General features: G+C 38.1%; 1 protein-coding gene across 4 annotated transcripts in view; it reads right to left on the bottom strand.

The window, feature by feature from the left end:
• Positions 1–7,134: 7,134 nt before the first annotated feature.
• Positions 7,135–21,129, bottom strand: part of SPIN1 (spindlin 1) — a 62,274-nt gene continuing 48,279 nt past the window's right edge. For all 4 annotated transcript variants that reach the window (XM_059926983.1, XM_059926985.1, XM_059926981.1 and 1 more), the window contains 3 exons: positions 16,415–16,668; positions 11,481–11,714; positions 7,135–7,505 (listed from right to left, as the gene is read on the bottom strand). In XM_059926983.1, coding sequence (XP_059782966.1) covers positions 7,306–7,505; positions 11,481–11,714; positions 16,415–16,668 — 688 coding nt within the window. In that variant the 3' untranslated portion in view covers positions 7,135–7,305. The remainder of the gene's footprint in view (positions 7,506–11,480; positions 11,715–16,414; positions 16,669–21,129) is intronic.

Below are 21,129 nucleotides of genomic sequence, written 5' to 3'. Positions count from 1 at the left end.
GACTCGCCCCCTCTGCATCGGGCTCAGGTTTGAATCACGCACACATCCAGCATCATTGGATCCACTCATCTTTTGAGTGAGTAGGGCAGGATTCTCCCCAATTACAGATGAAGAAAAGAAGTTAGAAAGGCTAAACAATTTGCCTGAGATCATACTGATAGGAAGTGGGCAACTAGAACTCAGAGATTTGGCTCTTCTTTCAATGCTCTTTTTCGTACACTAAATTTATCCATCCCTTTTAAATAAAAATAGAAAATTAGTATTGTTTTTAAAATAATTAGTCTGTCAAAAATAATGCTCTGCCAATAAGATTTCTTTTCCATTGTAAGCTTAACAGTAAGAAAGCCCAACTAAATCTTAACACGGTGCTGTGGATTAAATTGCATTACCCCAAAATTCATCTGTTGGTATCCTAACCCCTGGCAACTCAGAATGTGACTGTATTTGGAGATATGGCCTTTAAAGAAGCGGTTCAGGTTAAGTGAGGTGGTTATAGCGGGCCCTAATCCAATGTAACTGATGTTCTTACAAGAAGAGATCACGACAGACACACACAGAGGGAACACCATGTGAAGTTGGAGGTAGGACAGCTGTCTGCAAGCCAAGGAGAAAGGACTCAGGAGAAACCATCCTGCTGACACCTTAACCATGGAGTTTCACCTTCCAGACCTGAGCAAGAATAAATGTCTATTGTTTAAGCCCCACAGCCTGAGCTGACGGACACACATAATATGTAGAGCAGTATCAGAAAACAATCCTTCAGTGGTCTACCGCATGTAACCTGATCAGAGCATGACCCTTTTTAAAAAATATAATTACCAAATTTTAAAAAAGGGCCAGTGACAACGGGTGAGACACTTCTGTTTTTGTTTACTTGTTTGTCTTACAAATGCATGTGAATTAAGGAGACGGCTGGTAACAGGTGTTAGTTCCCTGTGCTCTGTGTGATCTCTCCCCCACAGACTGCTCAGAGGCAGTAATTCTAGTTGTAGGACAGTGCAGGCTGTGGACTCCATCCCCTCAGACATGTTCTTCAGTCCTTAACATACTGCTCTCTTCTGCTGGCTGGACTGCTCTGAAAATGACCACAATCTTGTCCTTCTCCTGTGACAAATCAGATTTGGGATAAATTAAGACAAATGCAGTGGTTAAAAACTACTTGGCCACGGTATTACAGGGCAACTCGAAGCAACACTTTGTTCAAATCAGGTCCCCCGTAAATAACAGACATGCACACACACACACACACACACACACACACACACAGAGTAAACACAGTCCGCAACAAAGTACAACTCTTGGGAAAAAAGCCACAGTCACCAGGGACCACTCTCCTCTCGTTTTTCTAGTGGGAATGCGCAGTGCACAGGTAGTCGTGTTCAGATTTCTTACAAATCCTTTAGGAGACAAATCTAAGGCAAAAGCTTTAAAGCTACTTTCACAATCTGTATCAGAAGACAATTCAGAATGCTGAATTTCAATCTTCAGTTGTTAACTGTTTATGTTAATATCAAGGTTTTTAAAAGGTCTTCCTTCTGTCCCTTTCACATCATAATCTGCTTTGGTTCCAACATGAAGACACAGAATTTAAAGTTACGTGTAATGTGCCAATCCTATAAAAAGGATTTTTAGGTAGTTCACATGGTACTTCAAGCTCTAATGTTCCCCCAGAGCATGAATTTTCAAAGCGTAAGTTGAAAGTAACGAAAGAGGATGGAGATAAAGCGGAAGCAGGAACACACCCACAGTGCACACGGCAGCCTACTCACCTACTGTTAACAGCCACCGTAAAAAAGACCTGCATGGAAAGGGCCCACGCTTCCGTGTCACCATTGCGAGAGCTGACAGGGGTCAATGCGCTACCTGGTCCAGTGCCCTCACGTAAAAATTAAGCAGAAAGAACGCAATGTCATTTTTAGGCAAAATGATGTGCCAAGGCAGTACCCGAAGACCATCTGCCACTGAGTTACCAAAACCTAAGAGTTTTAGGGCCCATACAGGGGCAGAGACTATCCTAGAATGTCTGGAGAAACAGTTTACAGACTCACCTAATTTTCTGAAATTCAGCAGCCTAAAAACTTAAACACACACACACACACACACACACACACGTATATTAATGACATAGGACAATTACTGTAAAAACTAGGAAGGCGCATAAGAAGTCTAGGTTTTATAAGAATATTAACTTAATGACATGTTTAAAGTGTCCTTGAAATATAAAATAGTATCTACATTCTTGTGATGGAAATTATTTAAATATTTCCAGTATAATTTCTCTCCAAATAAAAGATATTTATTTTCATCTTTTATTAGCTATATTCAGTATAACTTTGGGTTACAATTCTCACTATAAAGAGATTTCTACATTCTAGTGACTTAACATAAAACCTTTTATTATGCAACTTGGAAATAAAACACTTTTTGCTATCAATGTACGAAATAAGGTTACAGAAAATTATCCATAGAAATTACTGGACCATGGACTATTCAAATCAAATCACCCCACTGAAGTAATTTAATTCTGAGGTGTGAACACAGCAGCTTGGAGCCTGGGCACAGCATTGAGGGTCTGAGTCCTGATGGCCTCTGTAATCCTGGACAAGGTACCCAACCCTCACTCCTTTTACAACAGCTCAACATGGAAAAACGTCATGCCTTCCTCACAGTATTAAGAATTAAATGAAGGGACTTCCCTGGCAGTTCAGTAGTTAAAAGACTCTGAGCTTCCACTGCAGGGGGCATGGGTTCGATCCCTGGTTGGGGAACTAAGATCCCGCATGCCACATGGCATGGTCAAAAAACAAAAACAAAAAAACAAAGTGTTTGGCAAGGTACTTATTAAGCACTTTTGCTAGTGCTTTATCAAATGCTTTATTATCACAGAGCTGTGACTGCACCAAGTGAAGAAACAATGGAAAACAAGCCCATCCCTGCAATTCTCCAATAGTGGCGACTGCTCTAGACCTAGTTCTTCAGTTTACAAACAGCAGCCAGCAACCGCCAACCTTTAGACTAAGCTTGCCTTGTTATTTTGGGGGAAAATATTTCCTGAGCTGTACCTTCGATACTGCAATGAGTGATTTACCTTCAGGAAGACGACTGTAAGATCTCGCCCAGGGTGAACACGTGTGCTTCCAGGTTCATCTCCTCCCTACACCTGTCCGCGACTCCTCTCACCAGAGTCTGAGAGGTGGTCCTGCATCCCCTTGGCCAGGGCCTCAGCAGTGGTCACTGCAGCTGCCATGCCAAGCCTCCGCAACCACTGTGGCAGCAAGAAAAGCGACCTGTCCCGTCCTAGCTTTAACCACGGATCCTCGGGCCAAACAGGGAAACATAAAAAAGGAATCTAATTAAGGGCAGGCATACCATAAACTCTACTTTTCCCCCTCACTGATAAAATTATCCAGGAAGATAAAATACAGAGTACATATAGTTCCAGTATTACCTACATGTCTTTGTCCTTACTACTGAAAAAAAAAATGGAGATGTTTCACTGCTGAATTTCACTAGTTGGTATTTAAGTATTAATAAAAGCAATATATAATTATAGCAAGAAAAGATGTGAAAGTATAAAACACACATTATTTAATTCTATTTAAACAATTCTTTTAAGTTTAAAATTTTATGATAAATTGAAATTTCTCATTAATTGCTAATCACAAACTTTCATATTTTGGACTATGTAATATATTGGGGCTATTGATTATTGCTCCCTTTCTTTACAGGTACTATTAATTATCATTCAAATAAAAATTCTATTTCTTTCTGTTCCTATATATATCTGACATTTACATTTGGTGAAAAGAGGGAAAAAAGGTCTCTCAAAATCTTCAAGTAAAACTTCAAAAACTTTTTCAGAAGCACGTTTAACACATCAGTTTGCTCATAAGCACAAAATTTACAGTCAAAAGTTGCACATAAAGGGTTTATTTTAAATGTTTTAAGGATAGGATAGAGTTACATCATAATTATAAAAATTACTTACAGAATGAACAGATTTATATTGTTTATACTTCTAAATGCAGAGAACAGGGAACTGTCTACACATTGTATAAAATAAAATTAAAATTAAAAATGAATTCAAGCTTGAAAGATGAGGTCATTTACCTAATTTTAAAATGCGAACACGAAGACCTCTGAACTATACACATTCGTTCGAACTGCACTAATGATGGAAAATACAAAAAGCGCAGCATTTCCAAGGAACCACAGACATTTTGACCATAATTATTTTCTGTTACAATAATTCCTGTTTTGTCTTTGGAGAACTTTTTTTTTTTTTTTTAAGACAATCAGCTTCAAGGATGTCTTCAGGCACTACAATTTGTGACAATCAAAACAGTCTTCTAATGGGTCCACAGCGTTCAGAGATTCAAGCCCAATGCACTTCAGGGTTTGGCACGTAAAACAATAATAGAAATGAAATCTGGTTTAGAAGCAACTGTGACTGTTTTAAGAATGCACAGTCCCTTCAAATGCTGCATGACATACACAACTGGAAAATCACCTTCTGTTGGCACTACATTTGCTTCACCAGTGCATCTTTATCCTACAACCACTGAAACAGCACAGTTAAGCAAATATACAGAAACTGAAAACAAATAAAAACAAAGATAGAAAACAAAAAACCTAAATATATTTAACATGCAATTTTAGTTAGTTACATTGAACATTCTACTTAGAATAGAGCATGCAAAAAAGGATGGTCTGCTTTTAAGGTTTTCCTTTGAAGCTTTACATGGCAGCCAGACATCACGCACGCACACACACACGACACAATAATACTATAGCAGGTCAATGAGAAAGGCCAATACATTTTATACAGAGATTCATGTCTTGTGTTGTCACAAGTCCCATGATAATTTTGGAAATTAATGTTGCATTCCTAGAACAAGGAACCAACATTCCGATACCAGGAAAATGCAAGCAGTGCATGCAGATCTGAAACATGAGCCTAGACGAAGCCTGAAATACTCGGCTGGGGAGCATAGTCATGGCGTCAGGAAGTGTGGTTTAAGCCACCAAAAGAAAAAAGAATGGGGAAAAAAAAAAAGGAAAAAAGAACAACAAAAAGACCCCTTCCCCTTCCTTCAACCCTAAAGGCAATAAATGGAACAATGATTAAAATAATGATGATAATAAATCACGTCACATTCATCTAGAGAGATCATGTGGTATTAAAAGTTGCTAAAGGTACTTGCAGAAAAACCACAATGCAAGTCATTAAGTAATGCCAGAAATGTTTCAACTCAACTGACCCAACCCTCAGGATGCCTCCAAAGGACTTTATTTTTCAGTCTGAAGTCACTGTGTCCTGTTCATGCAGTGCACGCTGGACAACTCCCTCTCTGGGCCACACGTGTCCACTTGGGCACGGGGAGCTGGGCTCAACCTTGAGATTCACATGCAGGAACTCTTACAAGAGCCTCCAGGAGAACAGAGGACAGATCTGTAGCATGATACTTGTTTCAAGCACAGGAGGAACATCTAAGACCTGGGTACCCACTGCACGGAGAAGCTCACCCCTGGCTGCCCTCAGTGAGGCACTGGGCACGCTGGAGAGAACTGGGGTGCTGTATTTACATGGTGCGCGAGGTTACCACCCACCAGCACAACAAGGCACAGCCTTCCTGAAGGCAAAAATGGGCATCACACAAACCACGCAGAGCGCGGCCTTGAAACTACAGAATCTCTTAACATCAAGAACAGCCATGAGAGACGTCACACAGACCTGGTGTTTGACTGAGATTCATATGCATTTAAGCTTTCTGCCCAAATCTGAGGTAAGATTTTCAACCTCCACAAGACCGGTTTCACAAATCATCTTTCGCCTAGCTTTCAAACTGCCAGGGATCATCCAAAACAAAGTGATAGGCTTATGTTCTGCTGCTAAATGAACCACTTTTGCAGTTCTATTTTAGTTAAAACAACCTTGCAGGAAAGGATTCAGTGGCTAAGGGCTGCTATCAGTCACACCCACAAGCCAGTGCAGGTGACTGACCCTGATGTGGCAGGATCCACCAAATGGAATGAATCCACATCAACAGCACACCACGAGCAAGAACATACAGCACCCCGAGAGGTGTCAGGGATTTAAGCTGTTATTTGTCTAGACATTCTCTGAGGGGAAAAGCCGAGGGGGAAAAGCCTTCTGACCATAATCATATACCAGTAATAACAGTAATAAAAATAAAGGTACCCCAGAGAACTTGTTAAAAGGCAACAACGTCATTCTTAAACTTACATTTCTAATATAAAAGCACTACGTTCTTCCAGGAACTTACCAAATACACATAAACCGCTGATATACTGTTGCCTTTTAAATCCGTGTACTAAAATTCCAGATTACTAATTTGTACAAATAATGGACCAAATGTGCCATCCAAAATACACCTGCATTACACTATGTGGACCAAGTACCTGGGCTTTGCTTAAAAAGAAGTATTTATGATTAAAAAAATGTAAACAAATAATGTACAAAGCTTAGAATTAAAGGCAGCCTTTTACCCAGATTTCTAACTGTTTTGTAAAATTGTAATGTGGGTCATTAAATGTTCACAGGTGATTCATATTTTAATTTACAGTTTAAAGCCTCCAGACTGAAATGGTGCTCTGAACTTGACTTTCAAAATAAGCTGAATGTCCCGATGTGCTTCCTGTGCCCAAATTTAATTTTAAATAAACAGCAGTAATACACTGAATACACTAAATACAAGTGGCTTGGGTCAGCACTCCTGTTAAACTGGAGAAAATTATGTAACCCCCACTCCAACCCACAAAGAAAGGACTGCCCATGAAGTGTGTGTGTGTTTGTGTGTGTGTGTGTGTGCGTGCGCGCACACAGATCTATGTGTATGTATATATACATTATATATGTATACACACAGATATAGATAGGTAGGTAGATATAGATACATATATATCTCAAAAAAAGGCAATAACAAAAATACCAAACTATGCTTGCATTGTGGCAGCAGAATAACAGTGTTAAGCGTGAAGGGGAAAGTGGATAAGATCTACTACAGTTTTAAATGACTATGATACTAGCTTAACTTTTACCAGACTTGCCTGTAACTCCCTTCCAAACAGACAGACTTCTTTTAAGAGGAAGGAGTTCCTTACACAAAATGCTTTGTGTTCACATAAATCTGTACTATTCAGAACAAAACCAGTTCTGCTGGCAGAGATTGTGGGTTCGCAGGGACATTTAAGCTTTCATTAAACTGGAAAGCAATCAAGTCTTTATGTCTACAAATTATACATTTAATAGTTCCACAAATTTGGCAAAGTTCGTGATGACATCTAGGATGTTTTCACCAAATCGTAGACATAAATATGGAAATCATCATCAAACTTGATGAAATAGACAGACGGTTTGGCTTCTACTTGATGAATGACCATGCCAGTCCTCTTAGAGCCATCTTCTTTGGCATATTCCACTTGTTTGCCTACCAGGCTGTCCACAACTTCTCCTGGTTCCCTTTCCGCTGGAGGTGAATCATCTGTATTTAAAAGGGGGAAATAAGAGAATTTAGAGTCAATTTTTAGATACATACCAACTCACATATCTATTTTAATAATTAAAAAAATTTTTTTTAATATCCTGAATTCATCTTGATTTTCTAGACCAAGAGTCAGCAAACTTTTCCTTCAAAGGCCAGACAATACATATGTTAGGCCTGAAGCCATACGGTGTCTGTACCAACTACTCAGCTGTACTGTTGTCACGTGAGAGCAGCCACAGATGATGATCTATAAATGAATGGTGTGGTTGTGTGCCAATAAAACTTTATTTACAAAAACAGTGTGCTGACCCCCCAAGAGCTAGACATGTAAACGACTTTGAAAATCATAACCAGAAGTTCCTTTGGCTTATATTTAGTTATAGCTATAATTACCTGAAGAGGGATGGACTAAAAGAAGGAAAGGGTCAAGAAAAAAACTAAATACAGTTGACCCTTGAACAACAGGGGTTTGAACTGCATGGGTCCACTTACACAGGGATTTTTTCCAATAGTAAATACACGATCTGCAGTTAGTTGAATCCACAGATGCAGAGGAACCGCAGATACGAAGGGCTGCCCATAAGTCACATGCAGATTTTCAACTGCGCGGAGGATCAGTACCCCCAACCCCAAAGCTGTTCAAGAATCAACTGTAATTATACAACTTCTTTCTTTTTTAAAAAAATTTTATTGAAGTATAGTTGATTTACAATGTTGTGTTTTGTAACTTCTTAAAAATAAGCCTGCTTTACTTTGAAATAATTTCAAAGCAGATAATACCTACTGGGATTACTGAGAATGTGCTATGCACTTAAAATGCCTAAGTATTCCTGTCTTATCCTGTGAATCCTTAAAGCTTTTTTTCCCTCAACTTCATTTCATCACACATGGTCCTCTTAACCCAGTTTGAAAATAAAAGAGATTTCCTGTGCTATAAAAATAGGTGCCAAGTGAACTCCATCCTCAGACCAATTACAACGGAATCTCAGAGGATGGCTGAGGCACCTGTACTTCTTTAGAAGTCCCCAGGAAAATCTGAGCGTTGGAAAACACTGCCCGCCCTATGACCTAGCAAGAGCTCTGTAAATTCTAGGAATACACATAAAATGAGAACAAACCATCACTGCCAACAATAAAGAAACAAAGTACAAAAAAGGGGAGCCAGGGGATGGAGCTAGGCAGTTACAATTCTATTTTAAGAAACCCGTAACAGGTCCTGAATAACTCAAGCTCTTATCCATGTAGTAACAGAGAGCCTTCAAGTAGGACAACCAGGTATCCTGGTTTGCCCAAGACAGTCAGCGCTTATGCCAGTCGTCCTGACACAATGGTTAGCAGTGCACCTTTTTATTTTCACATGTATCCTGGTTTGGACCATATCATGTATCTGTATTAACAGTAGTTGGCCTCTTTGGTTATAATAAATTCTCTCACTGAATGGCCTAATCTGAAACCTGCTATTCTGATCTCACACAACACAAACAAACCACCTGAGCATAGTGTTATCAGTTCTTTAAAAAAAGGAAGTAAAGAGGAAATCTAAGCTGAACTCTTCTTCAACAGTGCTCTTCCGTCAAGCAGCAACATCATACCACATCACACTTTTGTGGCACCTCATGTGTACAAAGAAATTACAAACACATGATCGCCATACGTTTTATAGTAACCATGAGTGAAGAAGCCAGGGACTCAGAGGTCACTGCAGAGCTCTTTGTATCAGAACATCACAACAGCAAGTAACAGCAAATAAACTTCCATACCACTTGAAAGAAAGGAGTGGGAGGATAAAGACGTGGTCGGTACAGGCAATGATTTAATGTGCAAATGACCTCATACTTTGTATTATCAAGTCAACAGTACTTGCTTTGGACATTTCTCTACAAAAAAGTTTAGAACTTCATATAGGTTGGAGAAATGCTTTTATGGTATGCTCTCATATTTAAATTCCCGCCCATATAACACTTTCCATTACACATTTACAGCAAATATACACACACTTAAAAAAAAAAAAAATCTAAGAAGGCAGAAGTCAGGGCCAGATGAGCACATGAGTAGATTCATTGAGTGGCTTGTTCACAGGAAGAACTTTAAAAAAAAAAAAAAAAAAGGAACAGAGATGGTGTTACATTGCTAATATATCCAGTGTCTGTCAGTCGGCCACATCTGTCTAGGGCCAAGAATTCATGTGTTTGAGGAAAAGCTATTGAGTAGTTTAAAGAAAAAAAAAAAAAAAAGGCTTACGCAAAAGTGAAATTAAGAAAATAATTTTATTCACAATAGCATCAAAAAGAATAAAATACTTAGGACTATAAGAAGTGCAAAAACTTATACTCAGAAAACTACAAAACGTTGATAGAAATGGAAAAAACTCAATAAATGAAAAATCACCTCATGCGCATGGGTCAATGGCTTAAGATGGCAATACGCCCCCGCCAAACTGATCTAGAGATTCAACACAATACCTAACAGAATCCCAGCTGACTTTTTTGCAGAAACTGACAAGCTGATTCTAAAATTCTAAAATGCAAAGAACAGCAAAAACAATTCTGAAAAAGAAGAAAGGAGGATTCGCACTTCTTGATTTTAAAACTTATTATGAAGCAGTGTAATCAAGTGTGACACTGGCATAACTATAGACATATGGACAAATGGAATAGAACTCAAAGTCCAGAAATATCTCCATACCTCCACAGTCAAGTAATTTTTACCAAGGGTGCCAAAACCATTCAGTAGGAGAAAGAACAGTCCTTTCAAAAAGTGGTTTTCAGACAACTGGATTGCCACATGCAAAACAAAGAAGTTGGGCATGACACATCATAAACAAATATTAACTCAAAATGTATCAAAGATCCAAGTAAGACCTACACGTAAGAGCTAAAACTGTAAGACTCTTAGAAGAAAACATAGGGGCAAATCTTCATAACCTTTGATTTGGCAAGGGATTATTAGATGTGACACCAAAAGCATGAGCAATAAAAGGAAAACTAGAAAAATAGGACTTCATCAAAATTAAAAACTTTTGTACTTCAAAGAATACTATCAAGAAAGTGAAAAGACAACTCAGAGAATAAGAGAAAGTATCTGCAAGTCACATATCTGACAAGAGACTTGTACCTGTACTATTGACTGTTACGACTCAATAACAGAAAGACAATGCAATTGAAAAACAGGCAAAGGATGTGAACAGATATTTCTCCAACGAGACACACAAATGGCCAATAACACATGAAAAGATACTTGACATCTTTAGTCATCAAAGAAATGAAAAACAAAACCACAATGAGGTATCATTTCACTACCACTAGGATGGCTAGAATCAAAAAGTCAAGTTAACAAGTGTTGGTAAGGATGTGGAGAAATTAGAACTCTCACACACTGTTGGTGAGAATGTAAAATGATGCAACCACTTTGAAAATCAGTCTGGCAGTTGCCTAAATGATTCAACCCAGAGTGATCACTATGCCTCATCAATTCCATTCCAAGGCATATATACCCAAGAAAACTGAAAACAAATGTCCACTCAGAAACTTGTACACAATTCTTCATAATAACCAAAAAGCAAAAAAAATCCAAATATCCATCAACAGATGAATGAATAAACAAAATATAGTATATCCATACAATCGAGTTGTATTTGGTTATTAAAAGAAATGAAGTACAGACACACGCTACAACATGGATGAGCCTTGAAAACATAAGCTGAGTTAAAGAAGCTAGTCACAAAGGACCCCCCACATTATATACACCATTCATATAAAAGTCCAAGGTCCAGAACAGGGAAAGTAAATTATTCTTGGCAAAAGGGTGAAAATTTCACAACCTATGCTTGGTGCATGACTAAAAGAATAATCACTTAACCCTAATAATTAAAATTTTTAAATGTTATCTGCATAAGAGTTAATCAAATATCTTGCTCTAAAATTCAAATTCCTTTTGAATTACCAAAAGTAAAAGTTGTCAATCTATACTTACTAGAATCGGGCATAATGCGAAGGTCGCCTTCTTTATAATCATCTAAGAGCTGGTACATGTACAAGACAGGATCTTTTTCATAGGTGATGTAAAACCATGTGTTCATTATAGGGGCGCGTGCTAAGACCATTCCCCTCCACTCGTCTTTAGAGCCATCCTCGGTCTCAAACATGTGCTCCACTGCTTTGCCAATCATTGTGTCGGCTAGGTGTGCATCACTGATTCGAGATGTTGCTGGGGACAAAAAAGCAAACAATGGTTTACGGGAAAGAATCTGTTTTTCTTTTTTTTCTGAATTCATCTGTTCTTGGTACTGTACCTAATTAAAACTTTTAGTTGTTTATTCAAGCTATAAAGTGTTTTTTGTTATTGTTTAATAGATAATTATTTTAAATTATGAGATAAATTATAGACTTACAGAAGAGTTCCAAAAATAATATTGTTCCCATGTACCCTTTACCCACCTTGCCTTTTAAATATCTTATATAACCACTGACCATTTATGAAAACCAAGGTATTAACCTATTCAAGGCACAGGTTTTTACTCTTGCCCCTACAATTTATTTTTACAGTAATCAGAGTGATATTTGTGGCCGTTATACCAGATTGTGTTGGTCATTTGCTTAAAATACTCCAGCACTTTCCTTTCATAATTTGAATAACGAACTGCTTCTCCAGATCCACAGCCCCTTGGCCACCATCCCCTGCCAGCCCTCTGCCCGCCTGTTCAGTCACATACTGCTTGACTGCCTACACCTCAGCAGCATGGGCATCTTTTCCTGGGATACCCTTGGGCTGACTACGGCCCCCACATCCTCGGGGGCTGGCTCTTCCTGAGCAGATGTCTTCCCAGAGGCTTTCCAGGACCACCCGGTGAAAACAGCCCCAACAATCAGTCACCTAACCGAGCTTGATTTCTTAAAGACATTTACCATTCTCTGCAGTTATCTTGTTTTACATGTTTGTTTACTTGCTTTTAGACTGCACAGTGATGAAAGCAAAGGCCTTTCCCATCTTGTTTCCAATACTGTGATCACAGGGGTTCAACATTTGTTGAATAAATTATTTCAGAGGAAAGCAGGTTGTTCTTGATGGCCTGTGTGATTAGGAACACAGGCCTCCCCACTGGGCTATCAATAGCCCTCTGCAGCCCTGCTCTACGTTCCTTGAAGACACAGGTGAGAAATCACAAGTTTCACTTTCTTTTTTAATATTGGGAAAATTATGGAGGAACCTACTGATTTTAAGGTTTTTCCATTCCTCGCATTTTAGACAATTATCTTTAAAAAAAAATTAGCGCTTCTATTTTTGTCAAAGTTCAAAGGAACAAAGATTAGAATTTCTTGGTAAAGATACTGCCATCCAGTTTTATCAGAAGGACACTGCAAACACATACGGTAGTTTTCTTCTTTGCTTAAGTATGCAATAATTACCAAAAATAACATAGAATTCCCCACTGTGCATGACACTAAAGCAAAATCCCACTAGTTTTCTTCATACCAGAAGTTATCAAACTTTCTCATCTTAGGACTCCTTTACATTCTTAAAAGTTTTTGTACATTTGTTTATATGAATGATAAATATCAGTACCAACTATTTTAGAAATTATAAATGACATATCTAGAAATATTTTTAAATACCTACAGAAACACATTTTTAATGAAAAACATTTTCTAACAAAAAATTAGTAAGAAATGTCTAGCTCTAAAAATGGACAGCTAGAATCTCATATCTGTTTCAGCATTCAATCTGTTGTATGTACTTTTAGTTGGTGTATAAAATCGCAAAGATATGCTGTTGAAAAAATATTTTATTAGTTTTTTCAGATAATTCTAGATATTCTTCTATGATACCACATCAAAACTCAACAAGTGGTAGCTTTCCTTAAAGGTTAATTGCAATGTAGAATCTGAAATCATTATCAATAAACTTGTCACACTATTAAATTAAAATTCATTTGTCTCCAGAATACATAAAGAACGCCTACAACTCTACAACAAGCAAAACAAAAAAATCAAGCAACCTGATCAAAAAAGTGGGCAAAGGACTTGAATAGACATTTCCTCAAAAATGACATACGAACGGGCAAAAAGCATATGAAAGATGCTTAACATCACTAATCATCAGAGAAATGCAAATCAAAACCAACAGAAAATAACAAATATTAGTGAGGATGCGGAGAAACTGGAACCCTTGGGCACTGTTGGTGGGACTGTAAAACATTAACACTATGGAAAATATTACGTATGTAGGCTCCTCAGATAATTAAACACAAAATTACCATATGATTCAGAATTCCACTTCTGGTTAAATACCCAAAAGAACTGAAAGAAGGGCTCGAAGAGATATTTGTATACCCATGTTCACAGCAGCAGTATTCACAATAGCCAAAAGGTAGAAGGAACCCAAGTGTCCAATCATGGATGAATGGGAAAAAAAATGTGGTATACACATGCAATGGAATATTATTCAGCCTTAGAAAGAAAGGAAATCCTATCACATGCTACAACATGGATGAATCTTGAGGACATTCTGTTAAGGGAAAGAATCTAGTCACAAAAAGACAAATAGTACATGATTCTACTTATGATGTATCTAAAGTAATCAAATTCATATAAACAGGATGGTGGCTGCCAGGGGCCAGTGGGAGGCAGAAAAGAGTAGCTGTTGTTTTAATGGGGAAAGAATTACAGATTTGCAAAATGAAAAAGTTCTGGAAACCTATTCCATAACAATGTGAATATACTTAATGCCTCTGAACTGTACACTTAAAAATAATTATGGTAGTAAATTTAATGTTTTGTGTTTTTACCACAACATAAAAAATCTGTCAGTCTTTGGCTCTTTCACCAAAATATGATTTGGTAACATCATGCATTGCTCATATAGAAAATATTGTATTCACTGAGTTATGCAGATCTTCCAAATAGTGGGAAACTCCACTGTATAACTGTGAAAGGATGAGAGTGAAAAAGGCAAATTATATCTTAAGATTTTTATGAAAATCAATTTTGACCTCATAAGCCTCCTGAATGGGCCTCTGGGAACCTCAAGGGTCCTCAGACTACACTTTGGGAACTGGTACTCTGTGACACATCACATGCTTTTGGGTTGACTGACTTACTTTTCTCTCCACCTTTAGCTTAAGGAAAACAAAACTGTAACTTTAGTCTAATGTACTGCCTGCCTTAAGCAAATTAGGAAAGACCATTTTCTTCCTATATGGAACATAAATGAAGTCCAAATAATTTTTCAGACTAAAGTATCATAGGGAATACCATAGTTAACTCCTAATTAAATTAGGCATGTAACATATTGCTGGTTTGCACACAGGCCTTTGGATTTCCTTTTTAAAATTGCTTTTCTGTTTACAAAAGCAATCCATGTCTACTGTTGGAAACAGAGATGGCCCAGAACTAGAAAGAAAAACATTAAGAAACCCTTAAATCCCATCACCAGAGATACTCATATATCTTCGGATATTTTGGTTTAGTCAAATCACTTTTTTATCAAGATAAAAGGTTTCTTCTGTCCTATGATGACAATAGAGCTAACACAGGTCATGTGGCAGAATGCAGTAAATTTCAAGTAAGCTAGCAGCCTTGCCCTTGAAGGGGTCAGAAACTAAAATTCTGGGTCAGAAAAAGAATGTATGATAATTACTGAGCACAAATAATTGATATAAAGGTGTGGATAATACTTTATAAGCCCTGAAGGGAAGACTCTTCAATGTTAATTTCTAATGTGGAAAATGGACTGATGTCAAGATCAAGAGGAAAGAGGATGTGCCTCACGAGGAAGAATGTGTTCAGCCGAACTTCGACTAAAATGCCAAAGATTTACTATTACATAATTAGTTACCTTTGGTTAAAAATACAAATTTAAAGAAAGATTTCTGTGAAAACTGAACTATATTTATACAGGATGAATAAAGACAGTGTTTGCTATCTAAAGCAAGGATTAAAAAATAACTTGCTGCTCTGGCAAAGTTAACTTGATGAGGAAGCGTGTGTTCCAGGGACACAACGGCAAAAACAAACGGGGAAAGGGGACTAGGTAAGCGCCTTCCCTTGACAATTTGATCCCAAATTTCTATCCTCCAAGTGCAGATCTGCTGAGGCTCTATTTGTAAATATATAGGCTTTTAAGGACAATTCCAAAAGCATAAACCAGATTCAAGCAATAGCAGCATCACTGTAATAATAAGAAAACATTTCAAAGTAAATACTCTGAAGAAAGTAACAATTTGGGTGTATTCTGTTGATCTTAAAAATAAAATCATATTTTATTTTATTCTTAAAAATAAAACCAGTCATTATTATTCAACTGACACCTTATGCCTTAAGGAACCTAAGGTATGCAAGGCGAAACTGATTTGTATGACATTAAAAAAGCCATTCACTTCCCACAAACCTTGTACAAACGAACCCCCAGAATGTAGTATAATAGAGTTCACATGTTTTGGTTGCTTAAATTTTGGCTGAAGGTACAATTATCACTTACGTAATAATACACAATGATAAAAATTCACTTCACATAAAGATCCTAAAATAAATACATGAAATTTTTCTGAGCTATTATAATCTGATGAAATGAGCACACTGAATATTTGAGCTAATGAGAAATACTCTTACTCACCAGAGTCCAGATAAACAGTGAGCAAAATGTGGGAAATAATCATATTAGAAATTATTAGACTGTCGACTTCTTGGGGAACAATTTTATACGTCTTTATATCCTTCACAGTTCCTTGAACTTTGGTTTTAGAACATTTGCTGAGCAGTTTTTGTGGTTTTAGGTGACTGATTTAAATGTGTATCAGAAGTGCTTATGCTCCAATAAAAAAAAATACCAGTAATGCTAATAATCAAAAGGCATCCATTTCAATAATCATTTTTAAAGCATATAATGCACAAATAGTAAAGAGAACTTACCAACTCTATCAGGGAGGACTTCAAGCGCAGAAACTCTTTCATCTTTATTAAGTTCTAGTCCATAAACACAGTCAAATCCATCGTATTTTATAAGATACAAAGAAGGATTTACAGGCACCTGGTCCAGAACGGTTCCTTTCCACTGGGTGATGGGGCCATTCCCCTCTTTCCACCCATGCTGAATCCTGCAGCCTACGATGTTCCGCCGGGGCTGGGAAACAGGTTTGCTCGGCCCCACACTGCTCCGATGTTTTCTGTATTCACACATATACACACGTAAGGTATCATCTCAAAAGTATGCACTCCTACCAACACAACTACTGCTAGCTCGCAGGCTCCCGTCACAGATGACCCAGTCCTACGCTAGCGGATGTCGCCACACTCGGGGTTCAGGTGGCTACAGGCAGCCGTCTCCCAGTCCCACAGCCATGCAGCGGTGGCTCACAGGTGGGGCCCGTCTCTAGCAATAGAAGCTTCTTGTGCAGCCTAACTGTGGACACGCAGAGAAACACAACTAGTCAATAGCAACTTAGCCTTAAAATTAAGTATCAGTTTTTCAGCTTTCTGAGTTGCCTTTTAATTCAATCAACTCACAATTATCCAAATTAATCAAAGAAAGACAAGGGCTGACTACATGAAATAACCGCACATGCATATGGCTTTGTAAAATAGAAATCCATTTCTCATTAATTCAAGAAATTCAATTTCACCCATTCTAATGCCCACAGAATTTTGTCCCCACTGGCTTAAACAATAAGAATAAACTGGACATTTAACTTTTTCTTAAACTGGAGTCCAGGCTGGCTTCTACCCATGCATTTATACTATCATTATTTCTCTAGAAAACATAACCTTCAACACTTAAATTTGTAACAAATACTTAATGTAGTATTAAAAATTATTGAAGCAACACCAAACTACATTCTTTCTCAATTACCAACAATTGAAAAATCTACATACAATGTTTACAAATAATACACCTGGCTCTCAATATCAGGGAAAAAACACTTCATTTCATGTAGAAATCCAGAGACAAGGGACAAGACTTGGCTTGAATGCAAGCTGAAGGCCAAAGCCATGCTGGCACATGGATGCCGCTATATGCCAAGAATGAAAAAATTTAGGGAGCAGAAAAGAACCCACTCCCACACTCTCATGGGCATAAAGCTCTCATCTGGTAAACCACAAATAAAAGTGGTGAACAAATGGCATAAATACAAATAAACTTTTAAAAACAAGTAATTTATTGTAGCCTGTAATATTTAAAACTACAGTTGTACATATTTTAAGTAGACCAGCTTGGTAAACTTAGTGGTTTTGTGAAACAGAGAAACAGGTTACAACAAGATATTAAAGCTGCCTCAAGGAGGCCTAGAATCAGCTGACACAGTCCTTTACCTAAGCAAGATAGGGAACACCATTTGGGGAACACCTCAGAAGGAAAACTTCTCCAGTTGGACTGTAAAAGGGTTCAAAAGGTTATATGCAGGACCTGAGACCAGAAAACACTGTGTCTAACCCAGCCCTAAGTCTCTGCAAACACCCAGCCAAATGGCCTTCCGGGAAAGGCAGAGCCCTGCGCTGAGGACACATACTGAGAATAACATCCTGAGTAGGGTGAGGCCCGCGCGTAAAGGAAAGATGAGGTTCAGATGCTTACGGGGTGGGCCCAAAGGAGGCCGATCTCAACAGGTATCACAGAGGAGACTATACAGAGAAACTTGAGTATGCCATGGGAATACTGAAGAGCTCTGCAGCGAGGATAGCTGTCCTGGAATACCCTCACCCCTTCTCATGGGAGAGGACCGTAGTGGCACCAATGGGCAACAGAGGCAAACCCAAAAATATGCCCACAAGGCAGATGGGAATTATCACCTAACATTATGCACATAACAGAGGCCATGAAAGAGGAACTTACATCAAAAACATAAGAGCCCAGATGAGAGACAGCTACACAAGAGAAGATGTGAGAAAAATCAGACACAGTCAAGAAACAAGCAGCAATTTGAAAACTTTTCAGAAATGAAGGCTAAACTAGAGGAACATGGAAGAAATTGACACCATGGGGCATTTAAGGAAAACAGATAATAAAAAAGAGACAGATGGGAACAGATATGAAATTCCAACTTCCATATAACAGAATCACCCAAAAGCTAAAATCGGAGGAACAGAAAGAATACTAAAATAATTCAAGAAAAATATCCAGAAATAAAAGACTTAAATGTACAAACACGCCCCTGGGAAAACTGACCCAGAACTACTGACACTAAGACAGTCTAGTGAAACAAACAAACTTTAAAGAAAATAACATCTCGTGGGCATCCAAGCAAAAGAACTGCATCATGTGTAAGGAAAAGATAATCACACGTGTAAGGAAAAGAAAATCACACAGTGACACCGTGTGCCACCAGATAACCGAGTGACAAACTTAAGGTTCTCAGGAAAGAAAATGTGAGGTGAGGGTTTTACAGGCAGCCAAGAATTCTATACTGACCTCCAAGTAAAAGTACACAGATAAAACTGTGTGAACACATAAGAACGCGGGGAATACTGTTCTCACAAATGCTTCCTGGAGAAGTTAACAGTTGGCCATCCATATCCATGGGTTCCACATCCTCAGATTCAACCAAACGTGGATAGAAAAATCCCAAAAAGCAAAACTTGAATTTGCCACACGCAGGCAACAATTTACCTATCATTTACATTATATTTACAACCATTTACATAGTATTTATACTGTATTAGGTAGGTATTATGAGTAATCTAGAGATGATTTGAGGTATATGGGAGGATTTATGTGGGTTATGTGCAAATACTATGCCATTTTATATAGGGGGACTTGAGCATCCATGGATTTTGGTATGGTGTGAAAGGTCCTGGAACCAATCCCCCTCGGACACCAAGGGACGACTGTATAGGACAGAGTTTCAGATAATCAGGAACGCCTGGGGGATTTCCCTGGTGGTCCACTGGCTAAAACTCCGTGCTTCCAATGCAGCAGGCCGGGGTTCGATCCCTGCTCAGGGAATTAGATCCCACATGCCACACCTAAAGATCCCACGTGCCGCAACTAAGACCTGCTGCAGCCAAATAAATAAATAAATAAATATTAAGGGGGTAAAAAGGAAAGAACACTTAGAAAAGTTTCAGCACAGAGCTGATAGTAAGCAATGAATATCTCTTACTACAGAACAAACACAGGGACAAGAGAAATAGAGTAGTATTTAACTATTACCTGCTCTGAAAATAGAGTTCACACCACTCCGAAAAAGGGTAGGAAAGAAGAATACATAAAGTATAAGAAGCTCACTAAACAAAAGAATATTACTTGGAACAAAGTACCTGATATTAAATGGAGAGAGAAAGGAGAAAAGCAAGAGCTAAATTCAATATTGTACATAGCAAGGAACCAATCTATATAAGCTAAAATAAATGAATTAATAAGATTAATTTTAGAAGACTTCAATATAAAACGTATTGAAGAGGAAAAAACCTTGATAACATATTATTGAGTCTGTAACTTGTAACTACTACTAACACTCAAACCCGAAAGAAAGTGAACCTCAAGACCTTTTCATAATCCCTGAAAATGTGCCACTACATCCAACTGGCCCTCTGTAGGGATATGGCTGGTGAAGGTGATTACATTCCTCCTTTAGAATAGAAGAATCTTTTCTAGCATTACGTTTTTCTTCAAATAGACAATTACCTATCTTCTTTTGATCTTTAGGCAAAAGTCCTTGTGATTCATCCTGTGTACAGGATCAGGCTTTCTTCACAGCAAAGGCAGAGGTTGGTTCCCAAAACTCACTGAAGAAAGAATTCAGTCATATGCACCATTTTGTAATTCACACAGACATTCCATTATTACTACCAAAATTATAAGCAAATTCAGCATCTTCACCAGTGTGATGGTTAATTTTAATGTGTCAGGTTGGCTGGGCCACAGTATTCAGGTATCTAAGTCAAGCATTAGATGTTTTCTGTGAAGGTATTTTTCTACATGAAACTAAAATGTAAATCAACAGACAGACTGCCTTCCATAACATAGTTGGGCCTCATCCAATCAGCTAAAGGTATTAAGAAAGAGTGTTGGCCCCACACAAAGAGGCAATTCTACCTTCAGACTCAAGCGGCAACATCAGCTTTTCCCTGGATCTCCAGTCTCTCTATGCACGCACCACTGGTGCTGTTTCTCTGGAAAACACTGACTACAACAGAAAAGGTTCCATCCTAGATTCAGAGGCATGAAATTTTCTACTACCATGATTCTCAACAAAACCAATATAAACTTAGCCATTGATAGCAGAAAAGGGCAACTGGAAGACTCAGAGCAGTGATTTTCTAGTTCAGTCACTAATCCTTTCTATACTCATTAGTGGCATTCTTCTGGAACCGCAATTGCTTCTGAAGAGGGAGACGCTTGACGCTTTCTAATCACATTTCAGAACAAGCAGTTTTTATCCTGGTCACCTCCAGTGGTAGTACACGAGGCTCTCCTCCATCTTCTGAACAACACAAGGGACTCAAATCTAGCCAGCAAGCATCCCTATTCAAAGAGGCTCCTCTATCCTTTAATTCTGAAGAAACACAATCCCTCCTTTTTGCATGGATTTTATTTCCTCACTTTCTTAAAGGGAATTTTAATCATTATCTTTTTAAAAATTTTATTTATTTATTTATGTATTTATTTATTTTTGGCTGCGTTGGGTCTT

This window comes from Balaenoptera ricei, chromosome 6 (genome assembly GCF_028023285.1).
Source record: "Balaenoptera ricei isolate mBalRic1 chromosome 6, mBalRic1.hap2, whole genome shotgun sequence".
Taxonomy (NCBI): domain Eukaryota; kingdom Metazoa; phylum Chordata; class Mammalia; order Artiodactyla; family Balaenopteridae; genus Balaenoptera; species Balaenoptera ricei.
This window is presented reverse-complemented; position numbering and strand designations above follow the sequence as displayed.